Source organism: Heteronotia binoei, chromosome 1, assembly GCF_032191835.1.
Source record: "Heteronotia binoei isolate CCM8104 ecotype False Entrance Well chromosome 1, APGP_CSIRO_Hbin_v1, whole genome shotgun sequence".
Lineage (NCBI taxonomy): Eukaryota > Metazoa > Chordata > Lepidosauria > Squamata > Gekkonidae > Heteronotia > Heteronotia binoei.
This window is the reverse complement of record NC_083223.1, coordinates 241,274,535-241,301,121: the sequence shown is the minus strand read 5'-3', so window position 1 is coordinate 241,301,121 and position 26,587 is coordinate 241,274,535. Positions and strand designations below refer to the sequence as shown.

Here is a 26,587-nt window from a genome sequence, read left to right as displayed (position 1 = left end):
TTGGAAAGTGGAACCCTTGGGCTCGCGAATGTGTATCCAGCCGGAAGCTTTTCTAGACAGTGTTTCCAGTAAGGGCAAGAGGAGCCCCTCAAAGGTGGGTGCGGTTTCCTCCAGTCACCTCCCCTCCCGTCTATTTTTTTCAATATCCGCCCTCATCTGCTGGAGGAGGATACAACAGAAGTAGATTGGGCGCTGAAAAAGTCAAATGGATCTTGCGAGCGTGGATTGGTCAGTCCTTTCCCCTCCAGTTGCCGGCGTTGGTATCTCAACATCCGGGGTATGGGTTTGGAGATTTTCCCCGTAGGCTGGAAGGGTTGCAGAGGGGGGTTCCTGTGGCTGGTAGAGCGGGTTAGAAAAGGAGGTAGTTTATCTCATTGAGTCCCGCTTTTTATTTAGTTAAGGGGTTAATCCCTTTGCTGCAAGACTATATTGAAAGCCCTCTGCACCTCATGGAGCCTGGAACCCCTCCTCCGTCAGCTGGGGGTTGAAACCCTTTATCTGTTCTTTTTGCCGAGGTGGGTATTGGCACTTTTCTTAACCCTATTTGGATAAAATGTTATCTCCTATGCTGCATTCGTAGGACAGTTATCCCCAATCATGCCGTACTCCGAGCACCCTGTAATTCCATAGTGGGAAGGGTACTAAGGGTATTAATCCCCCCGCACAGACATAAAAAGATATTGGTCCCCCGTGATTCTAACAAAAAGGGAGATAATGTCATTATTCCCTTGCTTTCTTCTCCTTCATTCTGTTGTTATAGGGTTCTGGAAACGAATTACCCCCCCCCCTCCGGAGTAATATTAAAAAGGTAAAGGTAGTCCCCTGTGCAAGCAGCAGTCGTTTTTGACTCTGGGGTGACATTGCTTTCACAACATTTTCACAGGGGTGGTTTGCCATTGCCTTCCCCAGTCATCTGCACTTCCCAGCAAGCTGGGTACTCATTTTGCTGACCTCAGAAGGATGGAAGGCTGAGTCGACCTGGAGCCACCTACCTGAACCAGCTTTTGCTGGGATCGAACTCAGGTCGTGAGCAGAGGGTTCCGACTGCAGGTTTACCACTCTGCGCCACAGGGCTCTTGGGAAGGGACAGTGGCTCAGTGGTCGAGCATCTGCTTGGTAAACAGAAGGTCCCAGGTTCAATCCCCGGCATCTCCAACTAAAAAGGGTCAACAAATAGGTGTGAAAAACCTCAGCTTGAGACCCTGAAGAGCCGCTGCCGGTCTGAGTAGACAATATTGACTTTGATGGACTGAGGGTCTGGTTCAGTATAAGGCAGCTTCATGTGTTCCAGATTTGGCACAATGTTATCTTTCAATTGATGGTCCTCTGTCCCTTTACTCCAGAAATTAATCCAGGTCAGGGATAGCTTTTTCCAGATATACTTTCTTTAGCTTGACTCTTCCTGCTGGTCAAAAGTCTGAGATTTATTCTAGACCTGATGTTGGTGGTTGATGGATGTTTTGTAATCCACCTGCTTTAAAGCTGGTTTGTGGGATTAGTTAATCTCACCACACTGGCAACCAAAACTTTCATTGCTTCCTTCTCTTTTTCAGAGATTGAAAGAAGGAATGATAACAAACACACCATCTTGAAATTTTCTCTGATGTACTTAAGCTTTTTATAGATGTAAGAAAAGGCAAATGGTATGGGATTGTGGTAGGGGTAGGAGATATTGCCATTTTACACCATGTCACACCTGGGGAGAGATGGGATTGTGACATTGCAAAACCACAACTTCACTGAACCTTGGATTGTGACATCTCACCTTTCCCCAGAAAGTTACTTCCCCAATCCTCTCCCTACCTGTAGTTATTCTGCTTCTCCATTAATGTTAATGTTTTCGTTTTTGTTTTCTAAGCAACAAGTTTCAAGATCTTCTTATCTTCTCCCAACAAGTAAGAACTGGGCTCTTGCAGCAATGCCCCCTACTAAATGGTTGACTCTCAGCTAGTACAGTAATCTCAAGGGTTGTGGCCTGCGTGGAAGCTGCCAAGAACCTGGGTTGCGTCTTTCTGGAAATTTAAGGTTTATACTAATTGACTGCAGGGACATTGTACCAAATCTGGAAAAAACCATGGAGTTTGCTGAGCTGATCAAGACACCTCGAGCTGATAATGTCATCCTTCATCGTCCCTTTTATCCATTAGTGGAGGGGACACTCTGTTTGACGGGGCATCACCTGATTTTCTCCTCACGGCGGCAGGACAATGTAGAGGAACTTTGGCTTCTTCATTCCAACATTGATTCCATTGAAAAGAGGTGAGAATGCTGCTGTTTCCATATGGGGAACAGAGTGGGTGAACTGGATACAGCCTGTGAAATGTCTCTTATTTTCCCCAAGATCTCAGTTGAAATATTTTGGTAGGATAATAACACTAGAGGGGATAAAATACTAGTGGTCACTTCCACATCTTGTTGCAGTCATTGTGTGTTGAATGAAGGAGTATTTTTTTTGTTGTGTGTTGAGTCTACAAGTGTCATTGTAATAAGTATGCTTAGTGTCCTATTGCAGTTTTGGCCAAGGAAGCATTGGCACCTTCAAATACTTTTCTTTCTCCAATAATATTTTCCTTACCTGAATAGATGGATTATTTGCTCCTGCACATGGTCCCTGATTTCCACAGATAATAACAGGAAGACATCCCCAATTAGCTAAGGCCCCCACAGTTGTGCAGATTCCTCCTCCCCCCCCCCCCCCGCAAAAGAGTTTGGGCCTGTGCTTTTAAGAGGCATCCTTTTCCCTACTGCTGCATGTTTGTGCTGGAAACAAATTTCACCTCTGGTGACATCTGGTTCTATTTTCAGGCCCAGTTTCTGATATGATGTGCTTATCTTGGTTTTGAGGGTGGTTTTCCTCCTTTTTCCCCTCTGGTGTGGCACACTCCTGATTACGTAATAAGGATTTAAGGACTGTGCTGTTGACTGAGACCAAAGAGCAATCTAGTCCAGCATTTCGTTTCCAAGAGCAGCCTGCCAAATGCAAAAGTATACTTCCTGTAAACATCAGTGCTCCACTTAGTTCTTGTGGCTGATACCCACTGATAAGCCACACATTTGTTTAATCCTTTTTTAAAAAGACAAATAGCCATCTCCACATATTGTGGCAGTCATTTCAATAAGTTAGCTATGTGTTGAATGAAGGTTTATTTATTTTGCCTTTGCTGAATCTATAAGAACATCATTCCAGTGGATGGGTCCTACTTTGGCAAAAGTCTTGATAACTTTCTGAACCTTCCAATTCCATGAATTCCCCCTATTATTTTAAACCATGGGAATGGCATTTAATTTGTAGAGGTAAAGGAGGATTAATTGGCTTTGATTGACTTGATAGAAGAAATTGCAACCTGCTGGGCTTTTAGTTTGTTCCAGGCATCCCACGTTTTCTCATATGCTGCTTTCTTTTGCATTGAAGAACTACAAGTGGGTTGGAACCAGATAATCCTCCTGTTTAAACCCGTCATGCTGTTTTGCAATTTCCTTGCGGGGGGGGGAGGGGAAATGGCTGTTTCTCCTTGTATGGGCATCAACTGCCGTCGCCGCCGCCCCCCCCCCCCTTTACTATTGCAGATTGGCTGTTCTTAGCTTTGTTGAAAGTGTTTCTTGCCAGAGTGGCTGTTGGCAGAGTGCAAGGGGCAGATAGAAGAGACTGTTTGATGTGATTTGACATAGACAGCCTAGGATTGGAGGTAGCTCATCTTTAGGATAGTCAATCTCTCTCAGCTTAACCTACCTCATAGGAGAGTAAATTTCGGAGCCAGTTTGGTGTAGTGGTTAAGTGATTGGACTCTTATCTGGAGGAACTGGGTTTGATTCCCAACTCCTCCACTTGCAGCTGCTGGAATGGCCTTGGGTTAGCCATAGCTATCGCAGGAGTTCTTGAAAGGGCAGCTGCTGTGAGAGCCCTCTCAGCCCCACCCACCTCACAGGGTGTCTGTTGTGGGGGGAGAAGATATAGGAGAGTCAGAGAGAAGGGTGGGTATAAATCTGCAGTCGTCTTCTTCTTCAGAGCCACCTTGAACTCCTTAGAGGAAGGGTGAAATAAAAATGTGACCTTGCTGAAAGGTGATTTTATATCTTTACTCCATTGCTTTCATTTCTGTCTTATCCCTTCCCAATGGTTTGGAGCAGATTGTTGTAGACAAATAGCCACTTAAAGTAAATATGTTTAATTATGGCCATTTAAGGACAGTCCAAGGAGGAAAGTAGGCTTTTCCTCCTTACTGTTCTTCTGGAAAACGCGCAGCCTTGGATATTGATGGACCTGTAAAGGTAGCTAAAGATGTGGGGCAGTTACTTTTGCACCTGGTGTGTCTATGGTACAGGCAGGAAGATGCTCATCAGGTTGTTACGGTATAAGAGAAGAGGGTGCTCAGCAAAGGTGTGAAAGGCTTTGTTGATGACAGTATCAGCACCTTGAGCAGTACCCAGATGATGACTCAGATGATGCATGCTTTGTGAACATCACATCCCAGGTTTGTAGCTCAGTTATTCAGGCAAAGCAGGAACACTATATAAGGTCCCAGGTTCACAGTTCAGAAGTTGAGTGCGTGCTTTGCTTCTAGTGTGGTGTAGTGGTTAAAGTGCCAGACTAGGATTTGAATCCAATGTGCTAAGGAAGCATTCTGGATGACCTCGGGCTGGTCAGCCTAGCCTACTTCACAAGGGTGGTTATTGAGAATAAAATAGAAGACTGGAGGACATATATAATAAGACATTTTGGATCCCCACTCGGGAGAATAGAAGAGTATAAGAATAGTCTAAAAATAGACATTGGTCCCTTTAAGTAGTTGGTATCTTAGTGTAATTAAGGAATATGGGAAAGGGGATTTGTTTAGTTGTACGGGAGGGTGTGGCAAAGGAATATTGCATGACAGCAAAAAGGGTCTGTTGTCCTGGCAGTGCATAGTATAATCCCAAGACCCCAGGCTGACCTCATCTGCTTTTGCTGATCTGCTGTGTCTGGACCACTCCCTCACCATGGAAACTGACTCTGTGGGTCTGAGTCTTCCTAGTCTCCGTCAGCTGCTTCATCCAGTTTAAAATTACCATAGCAGTGATATGCTTTGCTGTGCAGGTCGATTCCACATTCTTTGCTTCTACCCAATTAAATTAAGAGGATTGACATCTGTCTCTGGACTTCTTTATCCAGTACTCCACATTATTTAATGTCCTTCTAAGTTTATATCCTGCTTTTCAGACAGCCATCTTCTCCCAAAGCAGCTCATGTTAACAAAGAAAGGCAATTATATTGCATAGTTATCTTGCCTGCGTCCTGAGGAGCAGTTTAGGATCCCTCTTTTTTACTCTTTTCAATTCCTGCCCTTTTCTTTTCTACGTTATGGTATTGTGTTCCTAACCTTTATAGTTTTAGAGAAAAGGTGAGGCATGTGAATAGTCTGTTGTGAAGGTTAGAAATGTAACATTTACTGAAATTTTCAAGCCACAAAGATTAATTTCCCTATGGTGTTTTAAAGTAGAATATGGGGAGGGGAGGATTGGAATATAGATAGTACTTTTCTTTCAAAGCTAATGTTCTGACTAAACAACATAGCATGGGTCAGTTCTATTAGCACCTAAAATAGTAGTATTTGGCATCTTTATGGAAATTAGAACTATGAATGTCCTTTTTTTAAAATAAGAAAAATTGCAAGTATAGCCACCACTTGAGAAATTGTTGCAAACTGCTGTACCCTATACCACCTTAGCCATCTTAGCACATGTATCTTAATTGCTGCCATCTGAAAGGGAAGAAAAAGAAAAGTTGAAGGCAGAAAGAAATATATGTTGTAAAGAAAATCAAGTGTCTGATTCGAACAGAAGTACTCATATAGTCACAATAGGCAGAGCTATCACCATATGTAAATATTAACTTAAACTTTATAACACAGAAAACACCAAACTCTTTAATAATGTATTAGCATTAAACATATTGTAGTGTATTGATTGTTGCCAAAATTATTTAAATTTAAACAAGAACACTGCTTGAAAATTTTGTGTGTGCGTGTAATATACATAGAATGATCATTATCTAATGCTGTAGAAAGTGTTATTTACTACATATTTACTTTCATTTCCCTTATTTGAAAAGGAAAAAATAGGAGTGTTTTCAGTACTCCCCCCAAATTTCCCAATTTTTCACCACAGAAATGGAGAGTATGCTTGGAATTTTCATACTATCTGTTTGGATTGCATGAAATGCTTTTTAAGACAATTCAGAAACAGAAAATATTTCATAGGAGTTGTTCTTCCTCTGCTTCATAAACTTTCCCAATTTTTCTGTCAGAAAAATTTGGGAAAAGACCATGAAGTCCCTCATACCTCTAGAGAAGGTAAAGAAACCAGAGGCATTAAGAGAGGCTGCAGTTGGATCATTCCAGACAGTCTTTTTCTGTCTTTTTCCTTCCTTGCAGATTTTCACCTCATAGGTGTTTTGATCCCCCTCCCTGCCAGCTGTGCTGCAAGAAATAAGCTCAACAAGGAGGTCATTGAGGGGAACAGGGTTGTATGTGTGATTTGCAGCAGTGCTGATGCCTTTCAAGACCCTTCCTACCATTCTTTCCTATGTGTATTCCCTCCTTCCCCTTTTGTGTTATTTTTGAGAATGTCTATCCGATCTGTTTTTATCCCTCTAGAGAACTGAGTGCTGCTTACATGAGTTTTAACTCTTCTCCTCACAACAACCGTTAGTTAGGCTAATATGAGAGTGTGTACACCTGGCAAGGGTCACCCAGTGAACTTCATGGTACAGTAGTAGGTCAAGTCTTAGTCCAGCACTCTATTCCTATTTGCTGAGGTAACTTGTAGCCTCCTTTTTTGTAGTGTTTCTGAGTTAGCTACTGCTGTCTCTGAATAAAGGGTTTTATCAGCTAAATTGTGGGGTTTCAGCTATTCCCCTCCACACACCATTGCATCACATTCCTGTCAAGCATGCGGGTTCAATGGCGAGTTGAAGTTGATACAAAGACTACGTTTATTGATAGACTGATACTTTAGCAGAAGCCATTTTTTGAGAGTAATGAAACTGATACATTGATACAATACTTTTAAGGCATACTTCAAAGGGATTCCAAGGGAGGGGGGTGCGGGAAGCATTCACACCTAAACTGTTTACTTTCCCTGTCTCATCCTCCCTCGGGAGACTATATGGGAAGGTGCTGATTACTTTGTTCCCTTCACACTACTCTAACTTAACAGCCATAAAGCGGGAAAGGAAGAGGGGAAAGAATAATAAACAAACAGACTTGGGTCCTCCATGACAATTCACAGATCAGATTTGGGCAGACCCTAAAACAATCAATTGACAATAATATTCAGCCATGCTTGACAATTCCCTGTTGAATGCCGTGAGATTCTGTAAATGGCTGTTTTTTGTCCTCCTCCTGAGCTGCTTTGTTGTCCTCCTCTTGAATGCTCCTGCTTTATCACTGCAGGTTTCTTGGCTCTTTGGGGACCATCATCATCAAATGCAAAGACCTGCGGATTATTCAGCTTGACATTCCTGGCATGGAGGAGTCTCTGAACATAGCTAGCTCCATTGAGGTAAGGTGATCCATAAGAGTTGGCAGGATGGAATGAAGACCTCATTCCTTCCAACTGAGATCTTTGGAGTCTGAAGTGGTGCCTGGTTCTCAAGTGGGATATTTTTGGAATGGTAAAGCTTGACCAAGAATTTAGTCAAGCATTTCCATTTCCTTTCTTGATTTTTAAAGTGGACCGTGAGTGTAATTGGTTGCGTATAGTTGAGGTATTCCATTTATTTAGTATAGAACTCATTGTGTTCAATATTAACAGATACACATTCTCTTGCTCCTAAAGGTAGTTTCAAATGTGGTAGGCTGAAACCTGGGCACATATAACCATCAGTTAAGCTGCTGTGATGATGTGCACCAACTTCCTGAATGCTGGGGAAACTGTCAGTAGTAGAAAGTTGACAAATGCTGTAGCTTCAATAAACAATTTGAAAAGAGCACGTGGGCTGGGAAAATTCACGTTTTCAGAAAAAGGACAAAAAGAGAATTGTGCAGCATTGTGCATCTGCCTATACCAGTGTTATTTTAAGAGTAGTTCTGTTCAGGCCAGATCTTGACTACTTGTTTTGAAGGTTCCATTGTATCTACTATTCATAGTAGCTGAGCCACTCCCAGCTGCTGTGTTCCCATGGCCAAAGGCTTTCCTCTTCTCATATGAACCTGCCTATCTGTTGCAGTTTTCATTGGAAACTTTGGCTCTGTCTCCAGAGATTAGATAGGGAGAGATCATAGACAGGGTCTTTTAATGAGGAACACTGTAATGGTTTTATTTAGGGAATTTATATCCCACCTTTCTAATATCAATAATACTCAGTGAAACTTCTACAAGATTACTTTGAGAATGCTTACACTGACTATTTGTTTCCATTCTCAGAGTTGGGGCCATGGCTCAATAGTAGAGCATCTGCTTGGTGTATATTTATTTATTTATTTTAATTTGTATTCTGCTCTTTCCCGCAAGTGGGCTCAGGGCAGATAACAACAAAAGTTAAAGCAATTAAAAACTACAAGCTAAAACCATAGAATACAATAAAACAAATAACACATATGTCACAGATGGTGGTTTCCACTGGGCGCATTCTATATATCAGTACAGCAGTGGGCCCAGAGATGAAATAATAAATTAAAGTAAGACAATATAGCATCATGACAGGCAAGGGAGGTCAAGCAGATGGAAATAAGGATGTCCGCTGCCTCAGCCAAAGGCCCTAGGAAGTTCCAGGTCCAAACCCCAGCCTCTCTAGTTAAAAGGACCGTATAATAGGTGATGAGAGACCTCTTCCCTGAGGCCTTGGACTTCCCTGAGTAGACAGTGTTGACCTTGAGGGACCAATAGTCTGATTCAGGATAAAGCAGCTTCATCTAGTTTTAACCTTTAAAGACTTATATGACCTGATGCCCATGTATCTGAAGGGAGCTCTCTCTTTATGAACTGGTGCTCCAACTGCATTCATCAGGCCAATTTATCCTCTCTGGCCCATCTTATGTGAAAGGCCATTCCAGGGCTTTCCTAGAGGTTTGGAATGGGCCACTGGTTGCTGTGTCTCTCTTTTTCCACCAGCTCAATAAAATGGTCATCTTTGAGAGGGCCTTTTATCTGAACTAATCAGGTAGTCGGACAGCTGTCAGATTTGGTGGTTTGTTGGTTTTAGGATGCTGGTTTTTCTAGCATTGGAATACTAAATTTTAGGGCTATTGAACTGCTTTATATTGGAGGTGTGTTTCTATAGACACAAGCATTCTTGTGCTTACTGTGGAATGGCAGAAGGTAGCACAGAAGTGGGTTGATAAATAATGTCAAAAATATACACAGAAATTCAATAACAGCAGCCAACAGAAATCTGAAAATACACATTACAGCAGTAAAAGTTAAACTTAATAAAACTTGTAACCACTAGAAAAAGCAAGAATGCTAAATCAGCAATAAGACAATAGGGGACGGGCTTTAGATGAACCAGTGGTGCAGAGTGAAAACTGCATCAGATCAAGAGGCCTTTTTGGAAAGCCAGGAGTGAAGAGCTCTGGGATGTATGAAACTCACTTCCCTACAGCAATCTGGGAACCACAGCTGAGAAAGCTCTGTCCATTTACCTACCAGCCTTACTCTAGCTGATGAAGGTATACAGGGCAGAATACTGGAAGCTGATAGTTTGGGCAGGCCTGTGTGAGTGGAGGAGGTAATTCAGATGTCATGATCTAAAGCTGTTTAGGGCATTAAATGTCAGATTAGGACTTTGAATTAAGCTAGGAGACAAATCAATAACTGGTGCTTTTGGACTAAGATGAGTGTTTCATAGTCCTTGTGATGGGTTCCAGTTAAAATACATACTGGCATGTTCGGGACCAGCTAAAGGTTCCCACAATCCTTTGAAGGCAGTCCTAGGTAGAGTGTTTTATAACCGTCTAATGTGGATGATAATGGAATACATTCTCTAGAAGCACCACCTCTCCTGTGGTTTGCAGCAAGATAAAGTAGCTTTATTTGCTGTAGTGTTTGGTTGTTACTTCCTCTTTAACCTACTGCTGCATACTAACTACTGAATCAGAGTAGTGATAATTTCTGTGTATACAGCAGCAACATACAACATATTTTTTAAGATGTTGATTGTTTAAATTTGACTAATTTCAGGGACAAAGTATATGCTATAATGCTTTCAGTGCTATAAACTGTGATACATAAAACATGGTATTTGCCTTCCTATTTCTGCCTAAATAATGCTGTTTCGTTTGTTCACTACAAAAATTGTTTCCTATTTTATGTTTGTTACCTCTCAGACAGCAAAGGTGCTAAGGTAGCACAGAGTCAAGCAATTAGCAGTGCTGCTGCTCAAATATTGGGTATATTTTCAGCTGTGCTTGTGCATAACTAAGACATTTTTATTTAACTCATAAATATGCCAAGTAGTACAATGGTAGTCTGTAAGTTATAAAAAACCTATTTTATGCCGTTAAAGCAGTAAAATCAGTTTAGACTCACTAAAGAAGCTCTGCATTTATTTTAGTTTTCTCCGACATTTTCTTATCCTCACCCCTTATGATTTTAGAATTTTTGGACATTTTATATCTCTAGTTCTTAAGAGAACATAGCTGATAGGCGGTGCATGTGGATGGACATTGTGACCAGTAAAGGTTATAGAAACAACACTAGAGGTTAAGGGATGAAGATGAAACTGAGCTTTAGAATTCCTGGTTGGGCTCATTGACCTCTTGAGGAAAAGAGCATTCAGCCAACAGTATGTTTCTCTTTCTTCCCGCAGGCACTGTCCACCTTAGATTCCATCACCCTGATGTATCCTTTCTTTTACCGGCCCATGTTTGAAGTCATTGAAGATGGCTGGCACTCCTTCTTGCCTGAGCAAGAGTTTGAGCTTCTCAGTTCAGTAGTAAGTCCTATTTGATATAGGGGTGTGTGTGTTTTAGAAAGATTTTTTTATCGTACTGTTTTGTTTGGCTCTTGACTGTTAGCCAGCATTTAAAAGGGATGTGCCATATCTCAGCTGTGCATTATGTTCTAGCCTATAGACAGGGGCTGATCCTGGGCCCCCAAGGTGTGTCTTCCTCTGCCTTCCAACAGTTATCAAAGGGCCACTGTTAGAGGGCAGAGATCAGCCAGGTACCCTCTCCTGTGCCTGAAGCCAGTTCAGCTAAGGACTCCCTCAGTTGCAGAACTGTTTGCCTTGACTGTTATCATTTGTATTAGATTTTGATTCCTGCAAGCCATTTTGGTTGCCTGTGGTATCTGAAGAGCATGGGGAGAAAGAACATCTGCTTGTTTACTATTTTGATTTTTGATTGATTGTCAACACTCTATAATCGGCCAAAAATGCAACTCTGACTAATCAGGCAGCAGATTTTATTTTTAATTATAATTTTTAAAATACCAGAGTAACTGTTGATACATTCAGGAGCTCAGAGAAATAGTTGGTTGCAGGAGCCTTCTGAGAACAGGCATTCTGTGTCTGGCATGTATCTGTGTTACCTGCTTTTATGCGCAAGTGGTTTAAACTCAAATGTGACCTTCTTGGGCATGACTAAATATCTAGCAGTATGTAAAACTGGGGAGGAGAATGTGCAAAACAGTCTTCAAGAGGACATTTTTAAAAAGCAATGAGAACTATAGTAGAATGAACAGCCCAGAAGGGCACTTGCAGAATGGAATTGTCTTCTGCAGTTGTAAATATCACATGCTTTTACTGCATTGTCTTTACTTTGTAACCCACTTTCTTATAGTATATCTTGCTTTTGATAGTTTGTTGTTTTCCTTATTCTCTAATGCTGTAAGCCTGGTCTTACTGCACTGTTCATTGGTTGTCTTATGCAGACTCATTGCACTGTTTATGTCCTCTAATATATCTCCAGTCTCAGTGAGAAAGGCGGATTATTAATAATAATTAAGAAAGAGCATAGTGAGTGAGCACATGTGAAATTGGGGAAAGCAAACAATATTGAAAAGAAGTCCCCGTTGGAAGAGTAAGAATCCCAGGTATTGGGGTACCTCCGCATCTTGAAGTTGATTGTTTAAAATGGCATTTATTTTTATTGATCCACCAGGAAACCATCATCTTGTTGGTTATCATCATATTTTACTAATTATTTTTATCCCCCAGACAAATGAATGGAGACTGAGTTATGTCAACAAAGACTTCTCCGTCTGTCCATCTTACCCACCAATTGTCACTGTCCCTAAATCAATTGATGATGAATCTCTTTGTAAAGTTGCCACATTTCGCCATGGCGGACGCTTCCCGGTGCTCAGCTATTACCACAAGAAAAATGGGATGGTAAGTTGGAACTTGAATATATTCTGCATCAGTATGCTTGGGTTTTCCTTGAATAAACTCAATTATTAACATTGATTTGGAAAATTGTCAACTCTGGGACAATATTAATGTATTCATGCCATGTAGATAACTGTCAGGGAACAGTAAGTATCATTCTTGTAACTCCCTCTCTTTCCTTTTGGGCCACAGGCAGCTTTTCCTCTGTTAAGTTCAAAATGTTGCCCTTGTTTTATTCATACAAGAAAGAGAAGGCATCTCAAGTGCAGTCTTCTAAGTGTCTGTAAAGGATTACATGTCCCCTTGAATGGGTTGTCTGGCAAGGTGTATCCCTGAGGAGATGTCTGTGTTTGCACTGCTGCTAACAGGCCATAATTTTGACAGATTGCAGTGATACCTCAAGTGGACATAAATTTGGCCTTTGCAACCACCACAGTCATTTTCAGAGGTGCCAGGAAGCATGTACACCTAGATCAACCTTCAAGGCAGATTTCACATTGCAGTGGGGTTTTTTTAAATGAAAACATCCTGTAGATAATAAAAACCCTACCATGGTGGCATATCTGAGGATATTCATTAGTTGGATATGAGCTACACAGGATTGGCTTGCATTCTGTCTCTGGCAAGCCACTGGCTAATTCTGCTGTCCTCCACCCACTGCCGACCCCACCAGGCAAGAACCCCACCAGATGGCCACTGATATCTGAGGAAGACAGTTCTCAGCTGACAGATTCTCCTGGAGGCTTACTCATCACTACTGCCTCTCCTCAGGGCCCGTTGTAGGAAGTCTGCGACAGTCTGTCTCACCCCTTCCCACATATGAACAATGCTACCATGAAGCAAACAGTAAATTTTGAGACATGTCTGAGAAATAGTTTCAGTTCCGTCTCTTCAGTTGTCAAAAAGGGATGTTCATTCATAGCAGAGAGGGGCCAGTTCAACAGCAGTAGATAAACAGACTGACATTATACAATGAATCAAGCCCCCTTTCCACCTGCAAACACTTTCTATTCAAAGATTTCAGGTTTTCACAGCTGGTAACATCATTAGGGTTTGTAGAATCTTTCGGGCTCAAGTGCCGTGTTCTACTGGAGAAAGTTTTTCTTCCAGACGTTTTGTTCTCAGCTGTGGAGAACATCCTCAGTGGCGTTGCAGCCAGAGCAGGCGCTCTGACCTTCTTGGCTTTCTATTCAAATTGGGCTACAGTGGGTTCATATGATAGAATGGACTCTATTCTGTCCTGTGGGTCCATAAGACACAATGGGCTCCATTCTGTTCTGCCAGCCCATAGGACAGAATGGACTCAATTTTGTCCTATGGGCCCATTGGACAGATTGGAGTCCATTCTATACTATGAGCCCACTGGGCAGAATGGACTCAATTATATCCTGTGGTCCCATAGGATGGAATGGACTCCATTCTGTCCTATTGGCTCAGGATACAATGGAGTCCACTCTGTCCTATGGCCCCATGAGATGAAATGCACTCCCTTTTGCTTTCCTCCTGCCTGCAAACAGGAGGGAGTGAAAGGGAGGCTTGCAATGGCTCCCTCCCTCTTACAGCCACTAGCAAAGTGGGGCCGCCTGTCAGCTGCTTGCATTAAGAGGCGGGGAGCTGTTGGAAGGCTCTGTTTTGCTCCCTTCTGCCTGCAAGTGGGAGGGGGTGAAAGGGAAGCTTCCAGTGGCTGCCTACCTGCCTGTTTGTGTGTCTGTCTTCCTTCCTTTAATTTTCCTTTCTTTCACTCATTTCTCCCCAACTTTTTCATTAACACTCCCTTCCTTCCTCTGATTCTATGTCTTTTTCTTTCATTCTATCTTCCTTCTTCTTACTCCTTTGTCCCCCCCTTTTTAACCTCTCCCTTGTGCTTTCTTTCATTCTTTGTCTCGTTCTGTCTTTTTATTTCATTCTCTCTATCGTCCTTCCTTTCATTTTTCATTCTTGCACTCCTTTCTCCCCATCTTTTTCCTGCTTTTCCCCTCATTCTTTCTTTGTTTCTTTTTCTTTCATTCTGTTAGTCTATCTTCCTTCCTTCCTGCTATGTACACATTCATCACCAACCCCACCCCCACTATTTTTATAGGGCCTATTGTATTTCTTCCCACAATGGGCTTTACTGCTAGTACACACACAAAGCTGCCCAGTTCTGAGTCAGACCTTTGGTCTGTCAAGGTGAGTATTGTCCATTCTCAGCAGCAATGGCTCTCAGAGGCCTCAGGCAGAGTCCTTCACAACATCTGCTAACTAATTCTTTTTAAAACTGGTGATGCCAGGGATTAAATTTGGGCTTTATCCAATCACTGAGCCAGAACCCCTTCCCTGTAGAAACCAATCCTGGGTTAAACTGGTATTTGACCTTTAAATGTAGGGCTATGTCCTCAATCTGTATTTTAGCTTCCTTTTTGACATCTCAGTGTTCAAGGAAAGTAACACCCAAACAAACAGCCACACAGAAAATAACTGATGCCAAATAGCCAAGGCCTCCTTTGATTCAGCCAATGTTTTTGCCTTTGCTGCTGCCTGGTTGAGCTGCTGTTCTTGGATTTTATAATTTTTATTGATTTTAAATACAAAGGGGAAAAAAAGCAGAGCAAAAAATACATAAAAGGGGGGAAGGGGCATTTACAGAATGGGAGAAACAGAAAAAAGTGCAAATATATCAATTATAATTCTACCTCCAAATGAAATACCCAGATCATTTTACCTGCAATATAAATGTCTCCATATATTTTACCATCCTTTCTTTCATTACAGAATTTTTTTTACTAAACTAGTACTAGCAATATGAATCTAAACAATTCTTCTTGAACACAAATAAGTATATAACGTTTAAAAAAAAATTCAAAACCATCTCAACATATATTTGTCTGATTTAGCTTAACCCTGTTATAAGCACAAACTAATTTGTTGGTTTAACAATACCCTTACAAAAATAAGCACAAAAATAAGCATATCTTTATCATTAACAAATTTTAAAAAAATACAACTTAATTTGTCCATCTCAGTATAAACAGTTTCTCCAAAGGGGCATATTAGAAACAAATCTACTAGATTACAAAATATCTGCCTTTTTAACAATTAGTCCAACTCTTACGTCAATATGAGCAATTTCACCAAATAAACATACTAAGAATAAATCTGCTATGTAAAAATAAATGTGTTGTCTGCACTCTTTAGCATTGATCCAAATTAACTGTATATTTAACTAAAATTTTAACAACACCCTTCCTTCCTTAGAATCTCCCTTGTTCTTTTAAAATCACATATCAATTCATTATTAATGATTCCATATTTGTTTACCCGCAAGAAAAACTAAAACTCAGGAATCCTTCTTCCCAAAATTTAAAAACTTTTGAATTCCTTTAGTTTCTATATCCATATTACACCAGAGAAAACCAATTTAATGTAACCCAGACATCACACTTTGTCTTTTAAAATCGCATGTCAATTCTTATTGAAGGTTCCATATCCAACCATCCACAAAAAGGGAAAAAGTTCAAGAGTCCTTCCTGAAAGATTTTCATATCTTAATTTGCTGATCGGGATGCACCTTCTCTCTTCTCAATGTGGCCTGCCCTCTCGATAATGAGAAGAATTCAACGCCATTTCTTCCTCTCAGCATGACTTCACTCAATCTTGATTTCCAGTCTTGTTTTGTAAGTGCGCCATAGGGATCCATTTTGGTTTTCTTTTGTTCATTTCAGAGTGGATCACTTCCCCATTCTAATTCTGCAGACGTCAGCAGAATTTCTTTAGCACTCAGCTCCTGTAGATTTGAAAGTTTGCTAGCTTTCAGCATAAAAGCTCCCACTTGCTTTCTAATCAGCTGCATTAATGAGCCAAGATCCTGTCTCAGAGAAGTAATATTCCATAAGATATCTTTTTTATAAGACATTTTGCTTGGCAGTGCCATTTTTCTCTGTCAGCAAACTCAGTCTCTTAATCCAAGTTGAAAGGTAGCTTCACGATCCTGTTAAATCAACATTCCACATTAGCTCCAGCTGAGATTTCAAATGTTATCATTTCAAATGCAGTCAGGAGACAGGGACAGATCTCTCTAGAATATATCTCATTTATGTTCAGATCATATTGCAGCCAAATAACAGTCTCTTTAACATATGTCTAATTATAATCCGGGTCGATTTAAGTATTTGTATTCAATCCAATTCAAGTAATTACCGATACTTAAGATTGCTCGTAGACTTTTTGAGGCCTCATTTGCAAGAGGAAGTAGGCATATAATCCACCTGTATCCCTTCCTTTGAGCTAACCTCTCGTTGTTATGTAAAACGACCCATTAGCCAGTGGAATTGAAAGTTCACTTACTTGTCAAGTAGAATTGCCACAATAGAAGTAGAAAGACACTACATCAAAAGCTTACTGAGAAAAGCGAAAGAAAGCAATCGGGCGGTCACCTTTTTCTGCTGCTGCACCAGCTATCATGGCTGCAGAGCCTCGGGGCATGCAGGAAGCACAGGGGCAGCTGCCGCTGTACCCCTAGCTCCCCGCAAAAGTCCCATGCCGAAGAAAAACCCATCCAGTGCTTTCCTATGGAGGCGCCACGTCTGTGACGCCCCTCCAACAGCCAGATTCAGAGGTGCCACAGGAGGATGATCTGCAGACACCCCTGAAGGCAAGATGACGTAACCTGGAAGCCCTTGAGCTGATGTTCTTATGCCAGTGTTCAATATGTAATCCTTTAATCACAGAAATCAGACTAAAATTACATGACTACTATCTTCCCAGGTGATGATGCGTAGTAGTCAACCACTCACGGGCACTAATGGGAGGCGCTGCAAGGAGGACGAGAAGCTGATCAATGCCACTCTTCGGGCAGGCAAACGTGGCTACATCATTGACACCCGCTCCCTGAACATCGCCCAGCAAGCCCGAGCCAAAGGTGGAGGCTTTGAGCAGGAGGCCCATTATCCTCAATGGAGAAGGATTCACAAGTCCATTGAGAGGTGAGTGTGAGAAGCGATCAGCTGTCAGGAATATCCTTTCAACTTTCTAAAGATTAGAAGTTGGAGGATAAACTGAGGCTGCTGAAAGTAAAGCTGATGATGATATTGGATTTATACCCCACCCTTCACTCTGAATCTGAGTGGCTTACAATCTCCTTTACTTTCCTCCTCCACAGCAGACACCCTGTGAGGTATGTGGTGCTGAGAGAGCTCTCACAGAAGCTGCCCTTTCATGGACTACTCTGCAAGAGTTATGGCTCACCCAAGGCCATTCCAGCAGCTGCAAGTGGAGGCATGGGGAATCAAATCTGGTTCTCCCACATAAGAGCCCACATGCTTAACCACTACACCAAACACTCATTTAACCACTACACCAAACAGGATTGTTGCAATTACTAGCCCACCTTTTTATGGACAATGCCCTAAACAGAGTCCATGTGGTGAATTGGCTGAAGTGCTGGACTTAGACCAGGGAGACATGTTTTCAAAGCCCTGTTCAGTCCCAGTCATCGTGGGAATGGTCACACACACTCAGCCTAGCTTTTTTCAAAGGGCTGCTGTGAAGCTAAAATGAGTAGGGGTGTAGAGAAGCCAAGTAAGCCACCGTGGGCTACTTAGAGATAAAAGTGTAATTATTAGTCATGGGGGGAGACATTCTGCTGGATATGCACAGGTATTGTACTCCGTGCACAAGCATGCTTGCAGTACAGTTTATTGCCCAATTTCATGCTGCTGCATTAGCTGAAAGGAAATTCCTAAATTACCCAAGGATGCATTGCTAAATGAAAAAAACCTCTTGTCCTGTCATGCATTCTCACCTTCCTGTCAATCTTCCCCCTTGAAGAATTCAATCGTGGTGGCCTGCGAAGAGAAGACAAGGAGAGGTGACCATTTAAATCCATCAGGCCACAAAATTCCTTCCATGACCATGGGCTAGTTAGTGTAACCTCTTTTTGCACATTATACCCCATGCTTCAAGAACTGCTGAGTTCAGTATCAATACTGAGTAAATGTGCATAGTTTTGCATAATATGTGCTCCTGCTAGCCTTGAGGAACAGTGAAGAAAGTAACTTAAATTTCTTACTGGTACTTTATGTTGAGAAACTCAACGCAGAAGTTGGGAGGCGCCACTTTTTTTTGCTGGTTCTCCATATTGACCTATGCAAGCTTAATTTCACACGTGTTGAGGAAAGGGCTGTGAAAGCCTCTGAGGTCCTGTGGTGTGTCTTTTGGACTTACTTAGCTCTCTTCTAGCATTTGAAATCTCCCCAGGAATCATGCATAGATGCACTTTCCATCTTTTATAGCTTTATGATGTTACTAATTCCTTTTGTGCTTAAATCCTCATCCGAACAAGAAATATACTTCATTAGCTGAGTGAGTGAAGGGGGTGAATTTATCCCATAGGAAGTTGCAGATTTTTTTTAATGTACTTGAAATTTGCAAAGCAAGAGTGGATATTCAGGATCTCTTAACGGTTAAGATATAACTAATCCATGGAAAATTATCTGGAATATGCACTTCAGTTTAAGAACATAGTTGATCCAGCACTCCGCTCTGTGACACAGTCCTCAGGCATATCTATTTAAAAGGGTCTAGGATTAGCAGGGCTGGAGTGAAAATCCCTTCTGGAATTCCACCTTTGGCAGCTGTTGCCAGTTGGAGTCAATACTATGCTAAATGCACAGCATCACCATAAAGTGGTTTCATTTGTTCATTTAGGTTTTACTTCGACAGACCAAAATAATAGGTCTACTTATTTTTCATCTCTCTTTCTGCTTCATTGTTTAAAATATTTATATGCTTTTCTCCTGGGTATCCTAGGCAAAACAGCTACCAAAATAAACATTAAAACACATTTAAAATAGCTTATTGTCTCACAATGGCATGGACAATGTTGAATGGAAATTTGCTAGCCAGGGTTAAGGTGGTTGCAGCAGCCATGATAGCAAGGGAATGTGGCATGTTATAGAATCATAGAGTTGGAAGGGATCTCACGGGTCATCTAGTCCAACCCCCTGTACAATGCAGGAAACTCACAAATACCTCTTCCTAAATTCACAGGATCTTCATTGCTATGTGGCAGAGGATTAGCCTTCTCTGCCTAGTTTAATGATAGGTCTGCTTGAGGATCTCTTATTTTGAGGCTGTTTCCCTTCCAGTTTTCCATGTCAGTAATTCCAGGACTTCCGTGCCATCCTGAAATCCAGCTTGTCCTTATCTCTGGCTCTATTATGCTGGCACAAGTGAAAAGATAAGATTAATAAGACAGCACTGCATATGGTAGCAGAAAAGCCCCACAGTGTTGATCAAACATGTTTCACAACAAAAAGTCCAAAGAGAGAGTGGGGGGGGACTCTTGTTCACTTCTGCCATGGGTGCAAGCTCCTGAACCAGATTCACTTTGGTTGTAATGGCTGGATGTCTGGTGGTCTGGGTAGTGTTTCAGCCTGTTTCTTCAAACCGTTAGGCGGGGGTATTAAAATTATGTTTATATAACAAATAATTCTTTACTATTTCTATGTAGGTACAATATCCTTCAAGAAAGCCTCATCAAGCTGGTGGAAGCCTGCAATGACCAGTCACATAATATGGACCGCTGGCTGAGTAAGCTGGAGGCATCTAATTGGTTGACCCATATTAAGGAGATTCTGACCACTGCCTGCTTGGCTGCTCAGTGCATTGACAGGTAGTTCCTTGACATGTCTTTCTTTCCTCTGTCAGGCTTTTCATTATCAGGAAATTTAATAAAGGAACCCATCAGAGCCAGGTCGACCTACTTCAGCATTCTATGTTCTACTGGCCAACCAGCTGCTGCTGAGAAGCCCAAGTGGGGCATGAAGGCAGCAGCTCTTGGGAACATAAGAGAAGCCATGTTGGATCAGGCCAATGGCCCATGCATTCCAACACTCTGTGTCACACAGTAGCCAAAAAAACCCACCCAAGTGCCATCAGAAGGCCCACCAGTGGGGCTAGAAGCCCTCCCATGTTGCCCCTCCAAGCACAAGAATACAGAGCATCACTGCCCCAGACAGAGAGTTCCAACAATAAGCTGTGGCTAATAGCCACTGATGGACCTCTGCTCCATATGCTCATTCTATCCCCTCTTGAAGCTGTACACTTTGGCATCTACTGAGGAGACATACTGCCTCTGACCACAGGGGCTTCATTTAGCTTTCATGACTGAGTGCCATCAATAGACTTACTCTCCATAGGTTTGTGGCAGAAAGTCCTGTAAGATAGTTTCAAAGGGTAGCTGCCTTGGACTGCAGTAGAGCAGCTGATGGCAACTTTGACTCTTGAAAACTATACCCCAAAAGCCCTGTAAGATAATTCTGCCTTACCTTTAAAAAGGTATTTTTACTTTTTGTCTACATGTATAAATAAAATTTACCAGGGTTGAACTTAGGGAGCTTTTGCAGATTTTTTGTTTCATGGTGGTTTAGCGGCTCATGAAGATTTAAGAGATTCTACCCTGTTTTTGGAACCTTGTCAGATAAGTGTTCTATAAATGTTGGAGAAGAGTAAATGGCATTTGGTGCAAAGTAACTCAGCTGAACTTCATAACTGAAAGGATTGGAAGCAGATCTTGATGATTCAAAGCCACCATTCTACCACAGCGTGCTGCATTGCACTGGCTCTTGGTATATGGCATATTTAAGTTTGTCCATCTGAAGTCTTCTTATTTATTTGGGTTTTTTCCCCAGAGAGGGAGCATCTGTCTTGGTTCATGGGACTGAAGGAACTGATTCAACACTACAGGTGACTTCCCTGGCTCAGATTATTTTAGATCCAAGATGCAGGACCATATGTGGCTTTGAAGCTCTGGTTGAGAGGGAGTGGCTGCAGGTAAGAAGTACTGGATGCACATTCACACTAGGAGAGCCCAAATGCAAAGAAAACCTTTCTTCTGTTGCCTCTCAATCCTATGACAAAGAAGCTGCTGGCTTAGGTGCTATACCCAATTTAAAGCAGGTCCTAGGAAAGCAGTTATCTTGGGGCCAGTGCTTCTTGTGTGTTAATGAAGGCATCCTGCATTCCATTATCATAACAATTTTCTTCACAGTTGCTGTAGACGCTTAGTTAAGTTATAATGTAGTTTAGTGCATCTCTGGGTATATTTCTAATTACAGCTTGAATAAATATTTGAGTAGAAATAATTTACTTTTCCTAAATATATCTAACAGTACAAGTTTTTAGTAACAAAGTTACACATGTTACATTATCTTCCTGTTGAAGTACTCAGGTAATGTTTGAAGCTGATAAAAACAAGTACTGCATAATACTCACTTTCCCCAAAAATGTTTTTCTTTTCCTTGGGGAGGGGGGGGGGGAGGGAAAGACAGTGAAAAAAGGGTTCTCATTGGCTTCTGTACTTCCAGACATTTTACTTTTTTAATATATATAGACTGTTACATTGAATAGTTTTAACTCTTTCCTTTCATTGCACCTTTAATATATGTCATGGAATGTTCTTTGTCTTCCTCCTGCAGGCCGGTCACCCATTTCAGCTACGCTGTGCACAGTCAGCCTACTCGAATAGCAAGCAGAAATGGGAGGCTCCCGTCTTCCTGCTCTTCTTGGACTGTGTCTGGCAAATTCTTCGTCAATTCCCTTGTTCTTTTGAGTTCAACTATCATTTCCTCATCATGCTCTTTGAACATTCCTATGCCTCCCAGTTTGGCACTTTCTTGGGCAACAATGAAAATGAAAGGTAAATGGGCGTCTTGGAGGTTGAGAGGAAGGGACACTGCAAAATAACCATTCACAATTGCACTCTACATTATGGATAAGGAACTGAGCAACCATTTTTCTGGTTAGGAGTCTGGATTTTGAGACTTTAAATTATATTTTAAGTTGTTGTAGACATGCAGGGTTGCCTTAATCTGGATCAGTATAGCTTGTCCAGTATTGTCTACTCTGATTGACTGGCAGTGGCACTCTACAGCTATCAGCATGAATCTTTTTCTAGCCACTACTACCTGACATCTTTTTATTGCAGATGCCAGGGATGGAAAATATGACCTGTTGAATGCAAAGCATGTGGTGTACCTCTGAGCTAGAGAGCCTGCAGCAGTAGGGGCAAACCTTTAATGACAAATGATGCTATAGGTCAGGTTCAGAGTACTGCACTAACACCATGATGTGTTTTATTGTTCAATTTATGTTATGGGCCCGTTATGGGAAAGGGTGGAATATAAGCCTAATAAATAAATGAAATAAAATAAATGATGTGCAGTACAGCACACATATATGCCCAGTTCCAATAGCAGGAAGTTCAGCCTGGGCTTTAGGATTACTGCACCCACAGGTTTTCATGTTCTTGTGCAGGTATACAGCAAACCCCACTGTTAACTGTAGTGCAGCCCATGACATCTATTCTGCTTGGAGATTTAGAAACAGAATAAGTTTGTGTTAAGATATCCTTACCAGACATTGGTTCTTTAATTCTTTGCCAACACATAGCAAACAGAATATCATACATGCCCATAGGAATTGCAAAAGCATATGCCAAGCAAAACATGTTAATTGTCTGATTCTCAGGTATTGTCGTGGTGGCCCTTCCCAGTTCAAGCAAGTGGAAAAGTCTGAAAGGATCAGTAGATGGGTGGACCTTTTTGTTTTGTCCTGTTCTGTCTTTAAGCTGCAAGGGAGAAAATCCAAGGACTTGGGCATGCAAAGCCCGCACTCTCCTGGGCAGAGCTCTGGACACCATCCAATTGACTCCTGTGACTGATCTTTGCTCCCACCCAATTCATTCTGTTCTACAATGCATGTTCAACAAATGGCTATTAAGCATGGGATTTCTCTCAGAAAGCAGTGCCTTGTAGATTGAGGTTTCTGGGTTATATTTTAAAAAAGCATCTCTGAGATGTCAGCCTTTAATTTGACTTTTGTATCCTTTAGAAAGAACTTGTTTTTGGAAAAACTGCAACAAACTATTCTAAGCTCATAGGTGACAGCAAGAAAAATCTAAATGAGCAAAGAGAGCAAGTTGAGATCAGTAGGACAGAACATTGTGGAAATCAGTATTCCATGTATAAGATACCAGATTATTTGCCTTGCCATTCAAAGCTTTGCTTGGCTGGAGATGTCAAACAAAAAAACCCTGGCTATTGGTGGGCTCCTTCAAAGAGTAGATGCTTATATCTTCCAAGGTTGCCTTGCTGTTATCCTTCAGCTGTTTCTTCTTTATTTGTCAATCAGCTGACTTATCCATGTTTGGTGGGGGTTTTTTTGATGCTTTGATGTTTCCTGCCACAAGAGGGAACTTGTGTGTTGCATTACTGAATGCTTGTTTTGAAAGGTCATATTTGTTTACCCAGTGAATGTAAAGAATGGGGGATTTCGTCTCACTCTCTACACTTCCTCTTTCTTTTATTATGTGTATTTACACACAAAACAAGGCCAAGTGCATTGTATGTTTTTGTCTCCACCATTATTGAGCAAGGTGCTATTTCTCCCAAGATCATGAGTGAAGTCTGGTTTCACAAACTTTTAGGCTGGTTTAGTAGCCAAGAATTATTTTGAGTCACTACCAGCCCCTTCCACCACCCCCTTTTTCAGGTCCTTTGGCATATACTGGAGAACTCCATTCTCTCCCTTCATACTAGTATTTGGAGATGGCAACAGCAGTGAGAGAATTGTGTTCTGTCTTCCCAAAGAGTCTTGAGCAAAATGAAGTGCAACCTGAACACTCAGATAAGAAGGGTAGTAGCATTTGGGAATGGAACAGATGCCTCTTTTGTGGCTTTGTGCCATGTTACTACTCTTTTTCCTGCACACAGAAGCCCAACTCCTTGCTATCCCCTGCCCTTGATGTCCAGTGCAAAGTGAGTGTGTATTGTTTCAGGTGCTGGTGAAGTGACCTGGAGGTTTTCCACTTCTGTCTTCTTTCTCCATCTCTCCAAGGCCCTGGATAAAGTAAAAGAACCACTCTTTCAAGTCTGTTCTCCCCCCCCCCACCCCGAGAACTTCTACTTGGAATTTTCGGTGCTGGCAATATACAGCAGTTGAGTGGTTGTTGTAGTGGGGAAGGGGCCATTACCTTGGTAATTGCATTTTATATAATAGTCCTGTACAGGGTATTCCAGTGTTGTTCTTGTGGCATTCTGCCCTCTTCTATATTTCTTTGCAATTGGTCACTGACTGTAGTCCATATATATAACGTTTTGCTTTCAAGAGGCAGGAGTCCTCTCTGTGGTGGTGGGCAGGGGTATCCTGGGAAAGTCTGAAGAGGGTTGTCTTGAAATAATGTCATAAAGCACCAGTTTCAGGAGTCAAGGAATCTACAGAGGTTCAAAGAAAAATACTTTTGCGTTCTTCTCATTTTTCCTGCATTGAGTACAGAACAACATGTGAAGAAGGGATTTGTGTAAAACCTCTCAGATATTTCATTTCTTGTGTTAAAACTCCTGACTTCACTTGAAGCTTTTCAGGTGTTCTCCAGAGTTCATCTTGAATTTAAGTGTAGATGAAAGTTGGTAGCTATGCCGCGTAAGAATTTGCCAAAGGAACACCCGTGCTCTTGCCAGCCTTCCTTCCTTCAGCAGTCAGCCGAACAGAAAAGACTCTGGCCCCTTAGGATTCATTTGGCAAATGGAGAAGATGGCTGAGGGTTTTGTTTTGTTTTTTCAAAAGAGCAGACGAGTAATACTGATTTCTCTGCCAGGTGTAAACTCAAGCTGCCCCAGAAAACAATGTCCTTGTGGTCCTGGGTAAATCGGCCTGAAGAGCTCAACAGGTTCAAGAATCCTCTCTTTGAGGCCAACAGCCTGGTCATCTGGCCCTCAGTTGCACCGCAGAGTCTGCAGCTCTGGGAAGGTATGACAGCCTGAGTCTGGGATGTGGAGCGAGTGGGTTAATTGAGTCATTTAAATACTAATTAAGCAGCCAGGTTGTTTACCTTCATGGTAAGCGTAACATGCAGCTCAGCCCTCACATTGAGCCCAGATGTACAGCCCAAGACTTCTTGTTCTGTTGGCAGCTTTATAGAGCTGCCTGGCCTCCTGACGTAGATTGTCAAATGCATCCCCTGGCAGAAAGGCTTGACAGTGTCAGGGGACTCTTGCTTCTGAGAAGGATCCAGATGTACATCTTCTTTCTGAATGCAAGAAACCAATTGAGTCTGCAAGAAACCAATTGAGTATATTATCATGCCTTTTGTTATGCTTAAGGGAAGAGAGTGTGTGGCTGCTGCTGTTTAATACTACTATTTCTCTGTTGCCCCAGGTGTCTTCCTTCGTTGGAACCGATCCTCCAAATTTTTGGATGAATCTTATGAAGAAATGATCAATATCATCAAATATAACAAGGAACTCCAAGTGAAAGTGAATATGCTGAGGAGGCAGCTGGCAGAGCTGGAGACAGATGACAGCACACAGGACGATGGGATGCCAGAGAGCCCCTAATGTTGCACTGGACTCGCAGCCAAGGTCATCCCCACTCAGTTGGGCGAGTTATCACTACACTAAGCACTCAACACAAGACTTGCATGCACTCAAGCTCCTTTTTGGTGCAGTTGATTTTGAACCCTTTTGCTTCTCAGTCCCTCTCTTGGCACTTAATAGTCATTTTGCACCCTAATGGCATTGTTTCTTTGGTTTTTTTTCATGGGAGCAAAAGTGTCCTAACTGAATTAATCTTACTGTCCTCTCCTGGCAAATTCTGCAACTTGTAATAAATAGTATACAATTTCAGGGTCAACTCTGGCTCTGGAAACACTGTTAAACCTCATCATCATGATGGCCAGTAATAAGAGTTCCTTTTGGCATATACAAGAAAGAGATTTCAGTATGAACTTTACACTAGCTTTTTGCAAACCATGAAGTTGGGGGGGGGGGGTTGTCTCTGTATTGCCCTGTATTCTGAAGGGAAAAAATGTTCTTTAATTTGTCTCTGAAAACCAGAAACAAACAGCTGCTTCCATTAGGTGCCAGTTCAGCACTTGAGTTGCAGCAGAGGAGTGTTGGGGGTGCCCTGAAAATTTACTCTTCCCTCCTCAGGACACTCCTGCACTTAAAACTATTGTTACAAGCCTGGCACAGACTACAGTCTGAATATCTGGCTTTGAGTTAATTGGGATATCTCTAGTAAAGCACATAGCGAACCCTCCGAGGTACCACTTCACACTGCATTTTAGATATTCTCCATTAGGGGTGCAGGTCAGAGAGACAAACACAGAATCTTCCATGGCAAGATCTAGCATAAAAAGCAGAATTCGTCTTGTTGTCTCATGAGTTTTCAAGCAGCAGGGAGTTTCTATTAAGGAAAAAGCATTAAAACGTGTGATCCTGCAGGTAAGAAGTGGTATGATCT

General features: G+C 41.8%; 1 protein-coding gene across 1 annotated transcript; it reads left to right on the top strand.

Moving 5' to 3' along the window:
• The first annotated feature begins 284 nt into the window (after positions 1 to 284).
• On the top strand, positions 285 to 26,003 carry MTMR9 (myotubularin related protein 9). The gene is made up of 11 exons (XM_060249992.1): positions 285 to 515; positions 1,859 to 2,259; positions 7,431 to 7,539; positions 10,787 to 10,912; positions 12,137 to 12,310; positions 17,051 to 17,268; positions 19,797 to 19,958; positions 20,977 to 21,118; positions 21,763 to 21,983; positions 24,942 to 25,093; positions 25,502 to 26,003. The coding sequence occupies exons 2-11, from the start codon at positions 2,075 to 2,077 to the stop codon at positions 25,678 to 25,680; spliced, it is 1,668 nt and encodes a 555-aa protein (XP_060105975.1). The 5' UTR covers positions 285 to 515; positions 1,859 to 2,074; the 3' UTR covers positions 25,681 to 26,003.
• The last annotated feature ends 584 nt before the right edge of the window (positions 26,004 to 26,587 follow it).